The sequence below is a fragment of the Pongo abelii genome, chromosome X, assembly GCF_028885655.2.
Source record: "Pongo abelii isolate AG06213 chromosome X, NHGRI_mPonAbe1-v2.0_pri, whole genome shotgun sequence".
NCBI lineage: Eukaryota > Metazoa > Chordata > Mammalia > Primates > Hominidae > Pongo > Pongo abelii.
The window spans coordinates 160,942,924-160,963,648 of NC_072008.2; the positions used below are offsets into that span (position 1 = coordinate 160,942,924).

The following is a 20,725-nucleotide window of genomic DNA, read 5'->3' on the forward strand; positions in this document are numbered from 1 at the left end:
AGACTCTCGGCGAGCAGCGTCGCCCGCGGAGCCGCGCTGGTGCTGTGGCCCGGGCCCTGGCAGCCCTCCTGGGAGGCGAGCCGGGGAGGCGGTGGCCCCTGCCGGGTGCTGCGGGGCGCGGGAACAGGCGGGACTCTTTGACGCGGCGGAGGGGTCGGGCGGCGGCCGACGCGCCGCCATCTTTGGTCCAGTGCGGTGGCGGCGGCGGCGGTGGCGGCGGCGACTGCTGCGGTGAAGGAGGAGGAGGAGCCGAGCGGGCGCTGGCACCGAGGCCTGACCATGGACGAGGAATACGATGTGATCGTGCTGGGGACCGGCCTCACCGTAAGTGTGGCCCCGGGCGCCCTTGGCCCCGCGTCGTGCCCTCGCCATCCCCCGCGATGGTGCGGCCGCCGGCCCATCCTCCGGTCACTGCCATCTGCGCTCCGCTCCCCGAAAAGCCGACGCCGTGCCCACCCCGCTGCTCCCCCCGCGACGTCGCCTCTGCTCGTTGCCGTGACCCCATCTCCCCGAAGAGGCCCCCTTCCTGGCCGCCTCCTGGGCTACCCGGGTCCGACCCCCGGCGCCCTCCCATTTTCCCTACCCCTGCCCACTGGACCGGAAAACGCACCCCCACTCGGCCCGATGCCCCCGACCCCGCCCACCCATCGCCCCCACCCGTCACGGCATCCACCCCGTCGCCCGCACTCGTCGCCCGCCTAGCGTTGCTTCTCAGCGTCCCTTCCCATCTTGAGCTAATCCCGGTGGGGATGAAGTACAAGGACCTGGGGTCAGGGGGCCTCGCCAGAGTGGGCCCTCAGCCCGCCTCCTCATCGTCTTTTGGGGCCAGGGGATCCAGGGAATGTTCCAGAAGGAACAGCAGTGGGGGCAGTAAGCACATTCCCGCAACCCCACCTCGGTTGCCCATGGAGACCTCAGGCTGAGTAGCATCTGCAGCCTTTGTCCTTGGGCTAGTGACAGTGACTGGTGAGGGTGTTTATCTTCCCCCTTTCCCCGAAAACCCCGTTGGCCCACTCCCCTCAGAGACTCTTCTCCCTCGGTCCAGGCCCAGATGCCCCTCCTCAGCGGCAGGGGCTCCTGCTATTTGAAGAAAGAGCAGTCCAGGGTGGGGCCTACAATTTCAATGACTGTGCTAATCCTTTCTTTGCCTCCCTTTCGAGTGTCCTTCGCAGTCCAGCTGGGTCCCCTCTGTGCCTCATTGTGTTTTATCGGCCTTTTTGTGCGGCTCTGCGTAGGTAGATGCCTCTCGGCGTGTTGGTACTGGAAGGCCATCCTGTGTCTGCTGGATGCCCTGCCTCCCTCAAAGCCTCCGTTATTTCACTGTCCGCCTTGTGAGGGGGACGGGACTCCTTTGCCCAGCAAGGTTGCAATGGAGAGTGTGGTTGGATGAAGCCATCACCCCAATTTTAGGCGAGGCAACTAGCCAGTGGGGATGGTGGGTGGAAGGAGCTGTCCACTGAGGCAGGTTTGGGTGGGGAACAAATCAGGTCTGCTGGTAGGAGCGGAGGCAGGTGGGAGTGCAGCGGATGGTGTCACCCTCCCCCAGGAATGCATCCTGTCGGGCATCATGTCTGTGAACGGGAAGAAGGTGCTGCACATGGACCGGAACCCCTACTACGGGGGCGAGAGCTCCTCCATCACACCCCTAGAGGAGGTGAGGCTGCCCAGGCCCAAGTCTATCCCTGTTAACCTCCCACATAGCGGCACAGGGTGGAAGTAGCTCCCCAGGTGCCTGGAGCAGGAGGAGGTGGTCCCTGAGGTGTCTTTCTCCCTTCTGCTTACAGCTGTATAAGCGTTTTCAGTTGCTGGAGGGGCCCCCTGAGTCGATGGGCCGAGGCCGAGACTGGAACGTTGACCTGATTCCCAAATTCCTCATGGCTAACGGTGAGAGACAGGAAGGAGGTATTGCAGGTCGGGGGTGATAGGGAAGACCCGAGGACGGTCAGGCTCCAGAGGAGGCACAGCCAGACCAGCTAGAGCCTCTGGAGAGAGCCATGCTGATGTTGCCCTTGTGCACCCCCATAGGACAGCTGGTAAAGATGCTACTGTATACAGAGGTGACTCGCTACCTGGACTTCAAGGTGGTGGAGGGCAGCTTTGTCTACAAGGGGGGCAAGATCTACAAAGTGCCGTCCACTGAGACTGAGGCCTTGGCTTCCAGTGAGTGTGGGCCCCCTGAGCCAGAGAAATCATGGGGTGGCAGGGAAGCCAACTGTCTTTGGGATGGGTGGCTGTCCAGAATAAGGCACCCCCTTGTCCAAAGTCACATTTCCCGTGAAGGACCAGAGAGGCCCTTCACTCTGTATTCCCTCTGCCCCATATCATGCCGCACGGCTGGCTGCCAGGAGGGAGGTCCTCACACAGCAGGGATGTGACATGGAGGGGAACGGGGCTCCTTTTGAAAGACTTGAGCCTGGCCAGGCACAGTGGCTCACGCCTGTAATCGCAGCACTTTGGGAGGCCTAGGCGGGTGGATCACGAGGTCAGGAGTTCAAGACCAACCTGGCCAACATGGTGAAACCCCGTCTCATCTCACAATACGAAAAATCAGCTGGGTGTGGTGGCATGCACCTGTAATCCCAGCTACTCGGGAGGCTGAGGCAAGAGAATGGTTTGAACCTGGGAGGCGGAGGTTGTGGTGAGCCGAGATCGCACCACTGCACTCCAGCCCGAGTGATAGAGCGAGACTCCATCTCAAAAAAAAAACAAAAACTTGAGCCTTTGGCAGGGCCTCCACTGAATCCTCGAGACATCGCCAAGTGTTTGAGCCATCCAGGCCCTTAGAGCCCATCCAGGCCAATCCCCTCTTCATCTAGATGGGGAAACTGAGGCCAAAAAGGGTGGAGAGGTTAACCTAAGGTCACAGGACAGCTGGGCTGTGAGTGGGGGTGCCTGCCCTGCTGGGATGGAAAGTTTTGTGCTGCGTTGGTGCAGAACCTCCTCCCGCTGCCTTCCTTAGATCTGATGGGCATGTTTGAGAAACGGCGCTTCCGCAAGTTCCTGGTGTTTGTGGCAAACTTCGATGAGAATGACCCCAAGACCTTTGAGGGCGTTGACCCCCAGACTACCAGCATGCGTGACGTCTACCGGAAGTTTGATCTGGGCCAGGATGTCATCGATTTCACTGGCCATGCCCTGGCGCTCTACCGCACTGATGAGTGAGGGGAAGCTGGGTGGTGGCAGCCTCCTTGCCTGGCCCGCCCCCGCCCTTCCCACACCTGCCTGCCGTCCCCCTGCCCCGCATGTCTCTTGTACTCAGCCACAGGCTCACCTATCACCCTTTCCATTTCCCCCTTGCATTTGATCCTCATCTTCCCCAGGCCATTCAGGGTGGTGGGAAGACTGGCCTGGTACCTGGGTGGGGGTAAATCAGGGGTGCTGCTATTGGAGCATCTTCCCTAACCCCTGTCCCCCAGTTACCTGGACCAGCCCTGTCTTGAGACCATCAACCGCATCAAGTTGTACAGTGAGTCCCTGGCCCGGTATGGCAAGAGCCCATATTTATACCCGCTCTACGGCTTGGGCGAGCTGCCCCAGGGTTTTGCAAGGTGAGGACGTGGGTTTTTTCAGTTGGCATAGCTGAGTAGGACTAGGGCCAGGAGTGGAGATGGCCCCCTTGAGCATTTCCCTGGTAGTATTTCCTCCTTTCCAATTCGTGGTCTTCATTTACTTCACCCCATCCTTGGGTGATGAGGGCACAACACCAGTGCACTGAAGTACAGAAGTCTCCACACTTGAAAAGCCAAGTCTCCACAAATGTGACTTGCTCAGTTCCCGGCAGCACCAGGACTGGGCCCAGGGTCCCGGAACCTTGAGTCAGGGCTTAGCTGGGAGCTGACCTATCTCCAGAGAGTCCATTCTGGTCCCTCAGGCTGTCTTGGTGCGGAGCACTGCTCCCTCATGCCCCCTCCCGCTGGCCCTTGGCAGTGTATTCTGAGCAGAAGCTCCAGAGAGGAAAGAGCCCGCTGAGATGGGGCCAGAGTTCACAGCAGTGACAGAGCTTGGATGAATCCCGGCGTCTCCTGCCTGCTGCTTGCCTGGGGCAGCCTTCTTTGCACCTTGGTGGAGGAAGGGTGCAGTGGAATTGGTCCCTGTTTCTCCTGGGAGGGGCCTTCACCAGAGCTGCTCTCACCACAGATTGAGTGCCATCTATGGGGGAACATATATGCTGAACAAACCTGTGGATGACATCATCATGGAGAACGGCAAGGTGGTGGGCGTGAAGTCTGAGGGAGAGGTGAGCATTTCCCGTGCAGTGCAGTCCCATGGTTGAGGTGGGGCTTGGTCACCTTCTCTCTGTGCTGCCGAGTCTCCTGCTGCACAGCCCCGAGGGTCTTGGAGCTGGGAACTGGGGGTCTAGAAGTCTTCAGAGTTATGACTGTGGGTGAGAGGTCTCTTTCAGAGGCCACATGCCATGTCTGTGGTGCAGCAAGTGTTTTTGATCACAGTGCCTCTGGGGGGCGGGGTGGCGGCGGGGGCGGGCCTGCAGCTCCTCCTGCAGCTCAGGGTAGGGCCACGCATTCAGGAAGGGCAGTAGTGATGGCTTGGAGGAGCGCCTTGTCTGCCAGAGCTGCCTGCCCTTGCTGTGAGCGCAGCCCCACGTCTACCTAAGGGAGGGATGTGACAGGGGCGAGGACTTCTGGTGCCTTCTCAGGTGGCCCGCTGCAAGCAGCTGATCTGTGACCCCAGCTACATCCCGGACCGTGTGCGGAAGGCTGGCCAGGTTATCCGCATCATCTGTATCCTTAGCCACCCCATCAAGAACACCAACGACGCCAACTCCTGCCAAATAATCATCCCCCAGAACCAGGTCAACAGGAAGTCAGGTAGGCTGGGCGCTGGTATAGCTTCCTCTAGGGTGTTCTCTTTGGGGTTACTCTTCTTCTCCCCATCAGTGTCGGAGCTCCCTGCCTTACCTCTCTGTGGAAAAAATTTGACCCACATTGTAGCCACCACAACTTGGACCCCTAGGGTCTGGGTGGCCTGGACTCTTCCCCTCTGGGAGGGTGGCGGCTTGGATGCTACCTGCTCTGCGGGGCAGGGGAGGGGCAGTCGGGCCAGACTTGTGTCCAGCCACCGGAACCCCTCTGTGCGTATGGCCAGTGCCTCTGGCCTGAGTTGACGGAGCTCTTCCTGTGGCCAGACATCTACGTGTGCATGATCTCCTATGCACACAACGTGGCGGCCCAGGGCAAGTACATAGCTATTGCCAGCACTACTGTGGAGACCACGGACCCTGAAAAGGAGGTGGAGCCAGCTCTGGAGCTGTTGGAGCCCATTGACCAGAAGTGAGGGACTGGGCTGAGCCCAAGGGGGAGAGGGAGGGAGCCCAGCAGCTGGGCTTGGGGACCAGGAAGGGCATGGCCCGTTGTGAGGCCTGTCCCCTCCCCTCTGTCTGCCCCTCAGGTTTGTGGCTATCAGTGACTTGTATGAGCCTATTGATGATGGTTGTGAGAGCCAGGTAAGCAGCTTGTCCCAGCCCTGGCTCCTGGCTGCCCGCCCAGGGCACCTGCCTGACTCACCCTGGGCACTGGGCTCTGGCTGTTTCCAGGTGTTCTGTTCCTGCTCCTACGATGCCACCACACACTTTGAGACAACCTGCAACGACATCAAAGACATCTACAAACGCATGGCTGGCACGGCCTTTGACTTTGAGAACATGAAGCGCAAACAGAACGACGTTTTTGGAGAAGCTGAGCAGTGATTGTGGCCGCCCCCAGCCCCTGCTGCCCCAGCCTGTGTCTGTTCTCGAGGGCTCCAGCATCCTCTGCTTCCCCCACCACGTTCCCATCACCCACCTCATTGATCCACTGACCAAATCCTTAACCCTAGCGATGGTTTGGGAGGATGGGGGGTTGGATAGCATCCTCTTTCTTGGCCCTTCCTTATCCTAGGAAAAGAGGGTTCCTCTCCTTGCGTGTGTCTCTTCCCCCCACCCCTAACTCTTCTGCTCTGTTTGGGAAGATGTGGAGGAAAAGGTGACTTCTGCCCCCACCGCTCTTACCCCCACTGTAGTGGCCTTTGGAGATGCCCCCACCTCCCCCCACCAACTCTTGCGTGTTGGAGAGAAGGGGCCCTCCCAGCACAAAGTTGCATTCCTCCCCCCTAATTTATTCTAATTTATTAACTTCTACCCACCCTTTCTGAGCCTGCAGCCTTCCCGTGTGGCCTGAGGGCTGTAGAGTGAGCTGCCCCATCCCCTCCCAGCCCTTGCCCAGCCTGGGGGAGTGGGGAAGGCTTGGGCGTGGCCCCGTTGGAGGTTGATTTGCTGTTTTGTTTCTTGTCTGTTGTGTTTTGTGTTCTGTGGTACTTGCTGAGAGAAAAGAAAAGTGAGCAAAGCAGAAGGAGGTGGGAAAATGGACCCAAACCCCAGTGTGCCCTGCCCCATGCCTTTCCTTTAGTGGTGGGAAACCCTTATCTTGCAAAGTGAATGTGTCCCCTTCCCCACCCTCTAGTGTATTTCACAGAAAACAAAACCTCCCAATAAAACGGTTGAAACCTGACTCTCTGGATCTCGACGGTTATCTCCCAAAAGCTGGGTACCTGGCAGGGCTTTGGCTGCCTGGGTTGGGGCTCTGGCTTAGCTTCACTCTGGACTGTAAAAGGTGGCATTCTTCATCAGGGAATTCCTCACCCAGAGCACGCTGGGGCCAAATTGACTTAAAGCTTAAGGCTACCCAGTGAGTTAATGCTGGCACCAAGACTGCAGCCCTCAGTGCTCAATGCAGGGGGAGTGTGGTGGGGGGCGGGTGTCAACGTGGAGGAAGCAGAGGGAGCTGGGGTGCTGGCCTCTGGCTTGAAAGGAGAGGGCAGAGGGGACCAGGGGCCAGCCTTGGATGGGATTCTAAGTGAAGCAGGGAGACGGGTGCCAGTTTTCGGCTTAATGCGGGGGAACTAGGGCAGCAAGGGGACCAGCGTTGGGGTCAACAGGAGGAATTAGAGGGACCAGGGGCCCAGCCTTGGTTCGGGTTAACGTCGAGGCAGCGCGAGGGGCTGGGGAATTCAGCCTCCAGGGTCCACAGGAGCCGGCGGCGGGGGCTGGGGCGGGAGTCCACGCAGGACCAGGGGCGGTCTCCGGCGGGGCGGGGCGGGGCGGGGCGGGGCGGGGCGGGGCAGGCGGCGGTCACGCTCCGGGCCGGCTGGTGCGCGGCGGGGCGGGGCATCCGTGCGTCTCCTGGTGGCTGACGTCACGGCGCGGGCGTCAGCGGACTGTTCCGCCGCCACCGCCGCCGCCGCTGCCGCTGCCGCTGACGCCGAGGGCCGGCTGGGCCGCTGTCGCTGTCGCCGCCGCCGCCGCCGCCGCCGCTGCCATGGCTCAATACAAGGGCGCCGCGAGCGAGGCCGGCCGCGCCATGCACCTGATGAAGAAGCGGGAGAAGCAGCGCGAGCAGATGGAGCAGATGAAGCAGCGCATCGCGGAGGTGCGAGCCGGGGAGCCTTGGAGCATGCGCGCTGCCCAGGTCCCCTAGCGGCCCCGCGCCACGCTCCGGCCCTGGAAGCCCTGGGGCGGTGGCCACGGAGCGCGGGCGGCGCGCGGGGGCGGGCCCCTGGCTCGCTGACTTCCAGCAGGGCACAGAAGCAAGCCGGCGACAGTCTCATCTGTAAAATGGGCCCGGAGCCGGGCGTTCTCCGAGGCTGAGGCCACTAGCTGATGACCGGCCTCCCGCAGGAGGGAGCGGAGCCAGTGTTTCTGTTGGGAGGCACGGCGGGGACGGGCCTCTCATCACCTCGCCTGGACACCCAGCGTCCTGGCTCTGGCCCCTCGGCCCTCAGAGCCAGGCCTCTGCCCTGGTCCTATGGACACCGGGCAGGGCGGTTCGTCTCCCCCTAGAGAGGCGCGGGGAGGCCTGAGCCAGACCTGGCCAGTCCACTGGCCAGGAGGCTCCTTCCAGAACCCCTTGCACCTGTGAGGCAGGCACGACCCTTCCGGGTGCCAGCGGTTCACCCACTGCTTCCGTGAGTGGCCCATGATGGTGGTGGTCAGGGAAGGAGCGTGGAGGAGCTTGATCCTTTCGGGGAGACTCACTCATCAGGACTCGGGGCTCCAGGGGAGAGCAGGCTTCTGCCTGGGGAACTGGGGAAGCCTGGCCAGAGGAGCCTTGAAACACCAAGTCCTCATGCCCTGGCCCCACTGTCTGAGCCAGGGTGCCCAGCAAGCAGGAGGTGTATTTCTCTGCCAGCCACCTTCTTGGGAGGCCACTGGTCAGCGAGGGCTTGATATGGTACCAAGTGGGTTGGGGCTGGGGCCAAAGAGAGGCCTCCTGGGAAGCTGTTGATGACATTCTGGGGCCTGGAGGGAGGAAAATCACTCAGGGAGGGGCCAGGCCCCTCAACCACTCTGTTCTTGTTTGCTGTCTCCTCATACCCCTTGGCTTGGGTCTCAGAAGCTTCAGCTTAAAGGCTGGACATGAAAAACGCCAAAGGTCAATAGGGTGGGTGGCTTCAGGTTACTGAGGGACCTGTGATCCCCAGCAGGAGACCTGAAGAGCCAGAGCAGCTCAGGGATGGAAACGGCCCCATTTGGCACTCTTAGTATTTGAAGAGCCCCACCCAGCCTCATGGAACCTTCCATCGACAAGGGCACAGGGGCAGATTTGGACTATAACCCAGGTCCCTGATGGCCAGCGTGCCATTTTCACAGTGAGGGGTGGTTCTCATGGTGGCTGTCACTCCCTGCAGGAGAACATCATGAAATCCAACATTGACAAGAAGTTCTCTGCGCACTACGACGCGGTGGAGGCAGAGCTCAAGTCCAGCACCGTGGGTGAGCAGGGTGTGGGTGCCCCTCACCCGGGTCCCGGGCCACTCTTCCGCAGGCCCTGTGACTACCTTGCCCCTTGTGCCTCCTTGCTTCAAAGGTCTCGTGACCCTGAATGACATGAAGGCCAAGCAGGAGGCTCTAGTGAAGGAGCGGGAGAAGCAGCTGGCCAAGAAGGAGCAGTCCAAGGAGCTGCAGATGTGGGTCCTCTCGCCACAGCCCTCAACATGGAGCTAGTGCTTACGGGGTCCCGTGGCTGGTTGGGCTCTTTTTGCACCCTGGGGGGGACCCTGTCTCCTGCTTTGGGACAGGGGTAGTATCTAGCTTGCGATTTGCATTTCTCTCTCCCGCCTCCTCGGGTCCACGCTCACATCTTTTCACCATGGCGGCTTGTCTTCTTTCTGACCTTCTAAATGCAGTGGGCTCTTTCCCAGCATCTGGTGCCTGAGCAGCCTGCATTCTCCCCATTCCTCTCTGTCCTGCAGCCCTTGTGGCCCTTTGTGCTTGCTGTTTGTAACAGAGCCCTCGCCCATGAGCGCAAAGTGATCCAGGACAGCAGGACCCGTCTGGGGCAATGGGGACCCAGCCTGGGCAGGGCAGGCCCCACATAGGGCACAAAGGTGGCTCTGGGTCAAGGAAGGGGCTGGGTCAGGGTCGGGAAGGACATGGTGTGTGAGGGGGCCACCTGCACCTCGCTAGGAAGCTGGAGAAGCTTCGAGAGAAGGAGCGTAAGAAGGAAGCCAAGCGGAAGATCTCCAGCCTGTCCTTCACCCTGGAGGAGGAAGAAGAGGGAGGCGAGGAGGAAGAGGAGGCGGCCATGTATGAGGAGGAGATGGAAAGGGAAGGTGAGGGCTGGCTTGAGTCGGAGCCCTGCCCGCAGCCCCTGGGGAGGGGTCCCCAATGTGAGAGGCTGTCAGCAAAGCTGATGCCCTGTCAAGATGGCTCCAAAAGCTGCCCTCCGGAGGCACCACGCACAGTAGAGCGGGGAGGGGAGAGGCTGGTCTAGACCAGGCTGGCTGGGCACATTTTCTGTGATGATGGAAATGTTAGAGTCTGTGCCACCCAATATGGTACACTTGCTGCAGGTGGCTTGTATGACTGGGGTACTAAATGGTTAATTCTGTTTGATTTGTTTCAGCGTAAATGTATACAGCCAGAGAAATTCCGCGGCTACTAGTCAGACACTGCAGGTCTCAGCTGTGAGAACAAGGGGGTGTCAGGGAAAGCTCGGGATGGCTAGGGAGTGAGAGTAAAGCCAGCCTGGCCTCCACATGCGCCACATACCTGTGCTGTGCCTGGCCAGGGCACATAGGGTGTTGTCCCTCTCCTGGTGGAAGTCACGGGTCACCATGCACTGAAGACACTACTCAGGGTTACTGCTCTGCTCGGGGCCCACCGGGCTAACCCAGCGGTCAAGGAAGGAGGGGAGGGTTGAGTTAGGCCCTAAGGATGAGGGGAGTTGCATTCCCCAGAGGCAGGGAGGCGACGAGAAAGTACATGCCGGAAGCTCAGCAGGAAAGAGCTTTTCAAAACGTTTGAAGATTGGGAGCAAGTTGTGTCATGGGCCCCTGGAGGGTGTGGTGGCAGTTCTAGAAATTGTGTCACCCAGGGAATGGCGGAAGGAGAGAAGCGAGGCAGGGGATGGTGCTTTGTGGCTGTGGTAACAGGCTGGGTGCCATGGCTTTGAGGGGAGTGCGGGATTGTGGGAAGGAAGAACCTGCCAGCCACCTGCCATTTGGGTTCCGTGTTCCAGCAGCCACTGTAAAACATAGAAAAAAAACAAGCAGGATTTTAGTATGACATTGTATTTAATCCAGTGTATCCAAAATATCACCATTGCGGCAGGCGCACTAGCTGCGATGCTGGGGTGCTGTGTGCAGCGGGAGCTACTGGTTTGTGTTTGTGTTTTTGTTTTGGTGGTGGTTGTTGTTTTTGAGACAGTGTCTCCCTGTGGCCCAGGCTGGAGTGCAGAGGTGCGATCACAGTTTACTTCAGCCTTGACCTCCTGGACTCAAGGGACCCTCCCACCTCAGCCACTTGAGTAGCTGGGACTACAGGCGCTTTGTATTTTTGTATTTTTTGTAGAGATGGAATCTCGCCATGTTGCCCAAGCTGGTCTCGAACTTGGGAGCTACTGGCGTGGACAGTGCAGGCCTGGGGGAAAGGTTGTCACCCTCACTGTGTGTCACTGGGGCATTTACAAAACACTGCTTGGTGGGCTCTTCCCTCCCTCCACAGGTTCTGTTTAGGGGGCCCAGCCACAAGACCCTGACGTCCATTTTTGTTAAAGCTCTCCACGTGATTCTAATCTGCAACCGGGCTCTAGAATCTCTGCCCTTGAGCATCAGGCTAAAGAGTTTAGACTTATCTTTTTTTGTTGTTCTTTTCTTTCTTTTTTTGTTTTTTTTTTTTTTGAGATGAGGTCTCACTCTGTTGCCCAGGCTAGAGTGCAGTGGTTTGATCACGGCTCACTGCAGCCCCGACCTCCCAGGCTCAAGCGATCCTCCCACCTCAGCCTCCCGAGTCCCAGCTACTGGGACTCGGGACTACAGGTGCTGGGACTACAGGTGCGTCACCACACCCGGCTGATTTTTTTGAGTTTTAGTAGAGACGAGGTCTTGCTATGTTGCCCATGCTGGTCTCCGCCTCCTGGGCTCAAGCAGTCCTTCTGCCTTATCCTCCCCAAGTGTTGGGTTGACAAGCATGAGTCTGTGTCCCCGCCCTAGGCTTGTCTTCTAGATCAACTGTTCTCAAGGTATGCTTGGGGGACCCCGGGCGTCAGCCACATCAAAATCGTTTTTATAATAATGCTATGATATTCGGCTTCGTTTTGTTCCAGAGATCACCACGAAGAAGAGAAAACTGGGGAAGAACCCAGACGTTGACACAAGCTTCTTGCCTGATCGAGACCGCGAGGTAAAGGCTACCTGGCCCTGACCCCGGCCTGGACTCCAGCCCTGGTGGAGACCCTTGCTCAGGGAGCCAGGCTCTGCATGCACCCTGAGCAGCCCTGGGCCTCACCCGTCTGCCTGCTCCCTCTCCCAGGAGGAGGAGAATCGGCTTCGGGAAGAGCTGCGGCAGGAGTGGGAAGCCAAGCAGGAGAAGATCAAGAGTGAGTGTTTGCGGAGTCAGACGCGAGGGGCCTGGGCCCAAGCCAGCTTCCCTGTCCACAGCCTCCTGGGTGGTGCGCTGAGCCCCAAGGCTGCTCTCAGTGGGGCTGGGGTGCCTGGGTCTGGAGACCAAGAGGCAGCTCTGCCTTGTAGGCGAGGAGATCGAGATCACCTTCAGCTACTGGGATGGCTCTGGGCACCGGCGGACAGTCAAGGTAGGCAGCGTGCAGCCTGCTTCCTGCTCACCATGGGCCCAGCCTCCCTCAGGTTCCGTGGGAAGGAACTGACCTTCCTGACTTGGGAAGCACCAGGGATCCTGAGAATAACAGGCTCCAGGGCCTGGCCCCCTGTCTGGGGAGTGAGGCCCAGGCCTGGGTGAGGCTCTGCAGTCTCTGGCAGGGCCCTCTGGGCCTCTGCCTTGTTGAGAGCCCTTCTGCAGGCTTCTGCCTTCCCTTCCCAACTCCTGGATTCCCGGATGCAGATGAGAAAGGGCAACACCATGCAGCAGTTCCTGCAGAAGGCGCTCGAGATCCTTCGGAAAGACTTCAGTGAGCTGAGGTGTGAGGTGTGCGTGTGTGCACGGTGGTGTGTGTGGCACCTGTGCCTCCAGCCCGGGTGCCAGACACCCAGTGTGATGTGGGCGCTGCCTGGGCAAGCAAGCAGCGTGCTGGGTACTCTCCTCCCAAAAGAGGGGGTCAGGCTCCTCTTCCCTTCTCTCCCACCAGAGAGAGCTTTGCTGAGAGCAGCCTGCCTTGGTTCCTTAGCCCAAAGGTGGAGGGTGCTGGGCGCCAGTCCTGTGCTCACTAAACCATGGAGCTTCCCTCAGAGCCAACTGGCCACTGCCTCCCAGCCCCAGCACGGGCTCTCCTGGGCTGGCTGCCTCCTCCCTCCCTGGGCAGGAGTGCTGTCCTCTTGCCCACGCCCTCCTGCCTTCCTCCCTCAGGTCCGCAGGGGTGGAGCAGCTCATGTACATCAAGGAGGACTTGATCATTCCTCACGTGAGTCCCTTCAGCCCCAGTACCCGTAGTGGGTGCTGTGCCCTGGGCTTTGGCTCAGACTGGTGGGGGCAGTGTGCGCAGGCGGGGGGTGTGGGGAGGGGCCGACATGGACCATCAAGGCGCCACTTTCCTGCCCTTGGCTCCCAGCATCACAGCTTCTACGACTTCATCGTCACCAAGGCACGGGGCAAGAGTGGTGAGTGCCCCCGGCCCAGCCGCCCCCATAGCACCTTGCCCCCGATATTGTCACTGGGGCAGCAGCGGGACATTGGGCTGTCTGCTTCTTCCCTGCAGGGCCACTCTTCAACTTTGATGTTCATGACGATGTGCGGTTGCTCAGTGACGCCACTGTGGAGAAGGATGAGGTACAGCATAGGAGGCCGTGTGAGGGGGAACGGGTGTCCCTGGGCTATGGAGGAGAAGCCAAGGGAAGGGGAGGTCGTCAGGCGGCCCTGTGCCCTCTTCCTCCCTTAGTCACACGCAGGCAAGGTGGTGCTGAGGAGCTGGTACGAGAAGAACAAGCACATCTTCCCCGCCAGCCGCTGGGAACCCTACGACCCTGAAAAGAAGTGGGACAAGTACACGGTGAGGAGGGGCTGGCAGGGACCCCTCCAAGTTGGGGATGGCAGCCAGCCCCTGCTCACCCCTTGCCTTCCTTGTCTCCTCTGCCTGCCTTGTCCTCATACCAGATCCGCTGAGCATCCAGGAGGCTGCGCGGCCCCGGCTCCTCAGCTCCCTCAGTGTGCCCCGTGGTGTCCCCGGGACTCCAGGCACCCACTCCCCTGCGACCATGCCAGGCACACTGGGAGGAGGACGGCAGCTGCTCGTGGCCTGCCCCTGGCACGTCAGTGACTGCTTTATTCTTTTCCAATAAAGAAGTGCACATATCAGAGCTGGAGCGCCTGCAGTGTGAGAAACCATTTGTGTTCGGACCAAATTCATTTGTCATTTTGACCATTTAAAACTGTACAATTTGGTGGCATTTAGCACATTTGCCATGTTGTGTAATCATCACCCTGGTCTGCTTCCAGGACATTCTCATCCCTCCAAAAGGCCCTGTGGCCACGGGCAGACTCCTCCCCTCACATCCCCCCACCAGGCTGTCATGTGCTTGCTGTCTCCATGGATTGACCTGTTCTGGACGTGTCATACGTGCCTGGGGAGTCTTGTCACCGTGGCAGCCCCACCATCCCTGAGGTGTCTTTGTGGCACTGTGCTTCTTGACCGTGGACACCTGTCCTTGGGCAGTGGTGGCTCTGGTGGGTGGGAAGGGGGTTCCTCCCCAGGCCTCTCTCCCAGGCCCTTGGGCTCCTGTTGAGTTTCCCGTAGGGGATGTGGCCGTCCTGTGGCCACAAAAACCCACCCTGCCTTCCTTGCTCTGGGCCGTCCCAGCACAGTCAGTCTGCTGTGGTGCCCTGTGCTCGACACTTGCCCGCCCTGCCCTGCTCAGACAGCCCTCAGGGCAGGATCCAGATCAGGGGTAGGTCCAGGACCCCTACTCTGCCACCTCAGCAGCTGGTTCCCCAAGTTCCACTTGGCTAAGCTGAGGCAGGCAGGCCTGGCTCCAGGAGGCTGAGGAAGGCCAGCTGACAGCTCCCTGTTTCCTCCCCTGGCCTGAAGCCAAGAAGAAAGGACAGGGGATAGCCCCTCACTGGCCAGGAGCACCCCAGCCCTGGATCTGGCCTCCCCTTCCTGGCAAATGTGGAGATCTGATGGTGCCCGATAGTGCAGAGGCCCCATTGTCTCATTCATCGTGGCCGGGAAGTAGCCACCTGGCGTCGCTAGGAATAGAGATGAGAGTAGAGTAATGTTTTCTTTCTTTCTTTTCTATCCTTCCCTCCTTCCTTCCTTCCTTCCTTCCTTCCATCCCTCCCTCCCTCCCTCCCTCCTTCCTTCCTTCCTTCCCTCCCTCCTTCTCTCCTTCCTTCCCTCCCTCCCTCCCTCCTTCCCTCCTTCCTTCCTTCCCTCCCTCCCTCCTTCCCTCCTTCCTTCTCTCCCTCCCTCCCTCCTTCCTTCCCTCCCTCCCTCCCTCCCTCCTTCCCTCCCTCCCTCCTTCCCTCCCTCCCTCCTTCCCTCCCTCCTTCCCTCCTTCCTTCTTTCCTTCCTTCCTTCCCTCCCTCCTTCCTTCCTTCCCTCCTTCCTTCCTTCCCTCCCTCCCCCCTCCCTCCCTCCTTCCCTCCTTCCTTCCTTCCCTCCCTCCCTTCCTCCTTCCCTCCTTCCTTCCTTCCCTCCTTCCTTCCCTCCCTCCCTCCCTCCTTCCCTCCTTCCTTCCTTCCTTCCTTCTTTCCTTCCTTCCTTCCCTCCCTCCTTCCCTCCTTCCTTCCTTCCCTCCCTCCCTCCCTCCTTCCTTCCTTTCCTTTCCTTTCTTTTCCTTTCCTTTCTTTTCCTTTCCTTTCCTTTCCTTTCCTTCCTTTCCTTTTTTTCTTCTTTCTTTTTTTTTTTTTTGAGACTGGGTCTTGCTCTTTCTCCCAGGCTGGAGTGCAGTGGTGCAATCTCAGCTCGCTGCAGCCCCCACCTCCTGGGCTCAAGTGATCCTCCCACCTTAGCCTCCTGAGTAGCTGGGACTACAGGTGTGTACCACAATGCCCAGCTATTTTTATTTTATTTTTATGTACATGAAAATTGGAACAGAATTTAAATTTTTTTTTTTTTTTTGTAGAGATGGGGTCTTGCTCTGTTGCCCAGGCTGGTCTCGAACTGCTGGGCTCAAGTGATCCTGCCACCTCAGCCTCCCAAATTGCTGGGATTGCAGGTGTGAGCCACTGTGTTTGGCTGAGTAGGCTGTTTGATGCTCTGGAACCAGATAAGGTCACCAAGGATCAGTGTGTGCCAGGGGTGGTCACCTACTTTGCTCACCCGGGCCTCGTTCCTGGGAGCTGTGTGTGTAGAAAACAGAGAGGGAGGGAAACAAAACAAAATGTAGAACAAGATGAACTGGCCTTTCTGGCGTGGACATATTTAAGCTGACATCCAAATGACAAGAAGTCAGCCATTCTGATGCGGGAGGGTGTTCCAGGCAGAGGGAACACCAAGTCTGGATCAAAGGTGAGCTGGAGGCCGGGTGCCGTGGCTCACGCCTGTAATCCCAGCACTTTGGGAGGCTGAGGCGGGTGGATCACTTGAGGTGGGGAGTTCGAGACCAGTCTGACCAACATGGTGAAACCCCGTCTCTACTAAAAATACAAAAATTAGCTGGGTGTGGTGGCAAGTGCCTGTTATCTCAGCTACTCAGGAGGCTGAAGCAGGAGAATCGCTTGAGTCCGGGAGGCGGATGTTGCAGTGAGCCGAAATCGTGCCACTGCATTCCAGCCTGGATGACAAGAGTGAAACTCCGTCTCAAAAAAAAAAAAAAAAAAAAAAAAAAAAAAAAAAAAAGGTGAGCTGGGCTGGAACAAGGGGAAGCTACCTTTTTCCCTCACCTTCACTGTCCAGCAGAAGCCATGTATTCAGGCGGTTCCCATGTCAGCATGGAAGCCAGTTCCTGCAATGTCCGCAACAGAGATGTGCTTTTCTTCACTGCCTGCTTACCTGTCCTCTTTCTCTAGACAAAGACAAGCTCCTATGGCTGCCCCTCCTGGCCCTCACCTTTCTCGCATGAAAGGTATTGCGCTTGCATGCTGTTCGACACCGTGTGATATAGTGTCCATTAGCGATATATCCCAATACTCGGCATCTTTCCACATGGGTGCATAGAGACCCTCATTCTCTCTTCAGCTGCAGAGTCGGCATGGCAGATACTGGCCAACTCCACTCCTTAGGGCCTGCCCACTTGGCAGCCCCATGGGCAGGATGAGGGCCGGCTCCCCCAGCCTTGCCCACACAGTGCCCTCACTCGCTACCAGGAGACGCATGCCAAGCTGAGATGGAGACATGGTTTCTCAGCATGGGGTTTTGTTTCTTCTTTGTGTTTTTAATTTTTTCAACTGAGGAAAAATTCACATAACAGAAAAGTAGCCATTAACCATTTTAAAATTTACAATTTGGTGGCATTTGGTACATTCACATTGTTGTGTGACCATTGCCTCTCTCTACCGGAACATTTTCATCCCCAAAAGGAGATCCGGTGGTTATTCAGCAGTCTCTCCCCATTCCCCCACTCCTCAGGCCCTGGCAGCTGCTAATCTACCGTCTCAATGGATTGGACTGTTCTGGAAGTTTCACATCAATGGAATCATACAATACATGACCTTTTGTGTCTGGCTTGTTTTTCTTAGCATCGTGTTTTTGAGGTTCATGGCTTACTTTTTATAACTGAGTCGTAGTCCGTTATCTGTGTACACCACATCTTGTTTATCTATTCATCCATGGATGGGCATTTCAGGTGTTCCTACCTTTTGGCTATTGTAAATAATGCTGCTATGAACATTCGCGTACAAGTTTTTGTTTGACCTTAGTGTGGTTTTTAATTTGTATTTCTCTTTTCACATGTTTAAAAACTATGCGCATTTTATTTCTCCTGCAAACTGTCTATTCCTGACATTTGCCCATTAATTGTATTGTTGGTCTTCTTGTTTTTTTTTTTTTTTAAAGAGACAGGATCTCACTGTGTTGCCCAGGCTGGTTTTGAAATCTTGGGCTCAAGCGATCCTCCTGCCTTGGCCTCTTGTTGGTCTTTTTTTATCTAGAAATCGGTCAGGTGCAGTGGCTCACGCCTGTAATCCCAGCACTTTGGGAGGCCGAGGTGGGCAGATCACTTGAGGTCAGGAGTTTGAGACCAACCTGGCCAACATGGTGAAATACCATCTCTACTAAAAATACAAAAATTAGCTGGGCGTGGTGGTGGGTGCCTGTAATCTCAGCTGCTCAGGAAGCTGAGGCAGGAGAATTGCTTGAACCCAGGAGGCGGGGGTTGCAGTGAGCCGAGATCGCAACACTGCACTCCAGCCTGGGTGACAGAGCGAAACTCTGTCTCAAATAAATAAATAAATAATATGTAGAATCCTAGGTACCTTCCATGTATGAGAGAGAGGTACCCCTTTGTGTTATATAGTGCAAATACTTTTCCTCGTTTTTCATTGATTTGATGGTGTTTTTTAGACACGAGAGATGTTTATTTTTAGATAGTTGGACTCTTTTGTCTTCTATGCCTTCTGGGTTTGAGGTCATAGTTAGAAGGTCTTCTGGAAGTCAGTGTTATAAAGGAAGTGATAGGAGGCTTTTGCCAGGAGCAAGACATAATCTTAAGTTTTCCAGTCACTCTTGTAGCAGTGTGGCAAAGGGACTGGGGGAGGGCAAGCATGGGATGCCAGTGAGGAGGCCACCACAGCCATCCTGATGAGAGGCTGGTGGCTTGGACCAGCGTGGGGACAGAAGATCAGCTTCTGGATAGATTTTGGGGGGAAAGCCAACAAGATTTGCTGATGAATAGGACATGGAGTTTGAGAGAAAGAAAGGAGTCAAGAACACCACTTTGGCCTGAGCAAGAGGAAGAACCTTTACTAAGATGCGGGGCATGCGAAGAGAAGCAAGTCTAGGGTGAACAATGAAGGCTTCGCTTGTGGAAATGGTATGTTGAGATGCCTATTAGATCCAAGCAGAGATTTGGATCTATGAACCTGGAGCTTGGAGTTCACAGGAGAGCTCGAGAGGATGGAGTGAGAAATTGCAGAGCTGTCAAGACAGACATGGCTGATGCTCTGGAACTAGAAAGATCGCCAAGGGAATCAAAGGGTAACACCTGCTCGTCCCGTCAAGCCAATGGATGAGATGACAAAGATGGGACTAAGGCCAGGTGCAGTGGCTCACACCTGTAATCCCAGCACTTTGGGAGGCCTAGGCAGGTGGATTGTTTGAGCCCAGGAGTTCGAGACCAGCTGGGCAACATAGTGAGACTCTGTGTGTATAGAAAATACAAAGATTAGCTGGGTGTGGTGGCACACACCTGTAGTCCCAGCTACTTGGGAGGCTGAGGTGGACGGATCACTTGAGCCCAGGAGGTGGAGACCAGCCTGGGCAACATGGTGAAACCCTGTCTCTACAAAAAATTCAAAAATTAGCCTGGCATGGTGGCATGCACCTGTAGTCCTAGCTACTTGGGAGGCTGAGGTGGGAAGATTGCTTGAGCCTGGGAAGGCAAGGCTGCACTCCAGCCCGGGTGACAAAGTGAGACATTGTCTCCAAAAAGATCATTATACAAAAATCAATTTTTTAAAGTTTTTTGAGATAGAGTCTTGCTCTCTGTTGCCTAGGCTGGAGTGCAATGGCATGATCTTGGCTCACTGCAACCTCTGCCTCTTGGGTTCAAGCGATTGCCCCCCTCCTCAGCCTCCCAAGTAACTGGGATTACAGGTGCCCGCCACCATGCCTGGCCAATTTTTGTATTTTTAGTAGAGACGGAGTTTTGTCATCTTGGCCAGGCTGGTCTCGAATTCCTGATCTCAAGTGATCCGCCCACCTCTGCCTCCCAAAGTGCTTGGATTGCAGGCATGAGCCACCACACCTGGCCAATCAATTGTATTTCTATACACAATCCAAAATGAAATTAAGAAAATAATTCCATTTATAACAGTGTCAAAAAAGAATAAAATACTTATTAATAGATTTTTTTAAAAGAAGCATGAGATTTGTACACTGAAAACTACAAAACATCATTGAAAGAAATTCAAGAAGACCTAAATAAATGGAAAGACATCTGTATTAGTCATGGTTCTCCAGAGAAACAGAACCAACAGGACACACACACACAGTTTATTTTAAGGATTTGGTTCACACAATTGTCGGGGCTGACAAGTTGGTGTGAAATTTGTAGGACAGGCTGATGGGCTGGAAACTCGGAGAATTTCTGTGTTACAGTCTTGTTGTTGTTGTTGAAATGGAGTCTCACTCTTGTTGCCCAGCCTGGAGTGCAATGGCACGATCTCAGCTCACTGCAACCTCTGCCTCCTGGGTTCAAGCGATTCTCTTTTCTCAGCTTCCCGAGTAGCTGGGATTACAGGTGCCCGCCACCACGCCCAACTAATTTTTGTATTTTTAGTAGAGACGGGGTTTCATCATGTTGGCCAGTCTGGTCTCGAACTCCTGACCTCAGGTAATCTGCCTGCCTTGGCCTCCCAAAGTGCTGGGATGACAGACATGAGCCACCGCGCCTGGCCTGTGTTACAGTCTTCAGACAGAATTTCTGCTTCTCCAGGAAACCTCAGGTTTTGCTCTTAAAGCCATCCAACTAAACAGATGAGGCCCACACACGTTATCAAGGGTGATCTCTTTTACTTAAAGTCAGTTGAGGGCCGGGCATGGTGGCTCATGCCTATAATGTCAGTACTTTTTTTTTTTAGACAGAGTCTTGCCCTATCTCCCAGGCTGGAGTGCAATGGCATTATCTTGGCTCACTGCTACCTCCCCCTCCCAGGTTCAAGAGAATCTCCTGCCTCAGCCTCCTGAGTAGCTGGGACTACAGGCACATGACACCATGTCCGGCTAACTTTTGTATTTTTTGTAGAGATGGGGTTTAGCCATGTTGGCCAGGCTGGTCTCGAACTCCTGACCTCAGGTGATCTGCTCACTTCAGCCTTCCAAAATGCTGGGATTACAGGCTTGAGTCACTGCACCCAGCATATCCCAGTACTTTGGAAGGCTGAGGCAGGAGGATTACTTAAGCTCAGGAGTTCAAGACTAGCCTGGGCAATGTAGCAAGACCCTGTCTCTCTCTACAAAAATAGGAAAAGTTAGCCAGGCGTGGTGGTGCTTGCCTGTGGCCTCAGCTACCTGGAAGGCTGAGGCAGGAGGATCCTTTGAGCCCAGGAAGTCGAGGCTGCAGTGAGCCATGATCCAATGCCGCTACACTGCAGCCTGGGTGATAGAGCGAGACCTCCACTTGGGGGAAAAATCTGTCTATCTATCTATCCATATACATGTTTAAT

General features: G+C 56.5%; 2 protein-coding genes across 3 annotated transcripts; both read left to right on the forward strand.

The window, feature by feature from the left end:
• Positions 1–184: 184 nt before the first annotated feature.
• Positions 185–6,501, forward strand: GDI1 (GDP dissociation inhibitor 1; the record flags this gene model as incomplete). The annotated part of the gene is given in 11 exon segments (NM_001133216.1): positions 185–324; positions 1,547–1,654; positions 1,785–1,884; positions 2,026–2,160; positions 2,960–3,158; positions 3,417–3,548; positions 4,138–4,237; positions 4,655–4,826; positions 5,144–5,288; positions 5,407–5,461; positions 5,552–6,501. Coding segments are annotated over 11 exon segments (1,344 nt in total). The 3' UTR covers positions 5,705–6,501.
• Positions 6,502–7,111: 610 nt separating this feature from the next.
• FAM50A (family with sequence similarity 50 member A) lies at positions 7,112–13,758 on the forward strand. Of its 2 annotated transcripts, none has more exons than XM_024240581.3 (13): positions 7,112–7,421; positions 8,680–8,764; positions 8,859–8,958; positions 9,458–9,603; positions 11,598–11,674; positions 11,804–11,870; positions 12,022–12,083; positions 12,350–12,426; positions 12,812–12,866; positions 13,014–13,062; positions 13,161–13,231; positions 13,341–13,451; positions 13,556–13,758. In XM_024240581.3, exons 1-13 carry the CDS (start codon positions 7,311–7,313, stop codon positions 13,562–13,564), a joined length of 1,020 nt encoding a protein of 339 aa, XP_024096349.1. In that variant the 5' UTR covers positions 7,112–7,310; the 3' UTR covers positions 13,565–13,758. The 2 variants fall into 2 exon arrangements, with proteins under 2 accessions (XP_024096349.1, XP_063577221.1); XM_063721151.1 differs by lacking the exon at positions 7,112–7,421 and adding an exon at positions 7,614–7,956.
• The last annotated feature ends 6,967 nt before the right edge of the window (positions 13,759–20,725 follow it).

Bases quoted from the DNA above. Each gene is read 5' to 3' on its own strand.
- FAM50A (XM_024240581.3), top strand. From the start codon at position 7,311: ATGGCTCAATACAAGGGCGCCGCGAGCGAGGCCGGCCGCGCCATGCAC. The intron at 13,063-13,160 runs GTGAGTGCCCCC...TCTTCCCTGCAG, and splicing joins CAAGGCACGGGGCAAGAGTG to GGCCACTCTTCAACTTTGAT. The intron at 13,232-13,340 runs GTACAGCATAGG...TTCCTCCCTTAG, and splicing joins CCACTGTGGAGAAGGATGAG to TCACACGCAGGCAAGGTGGT.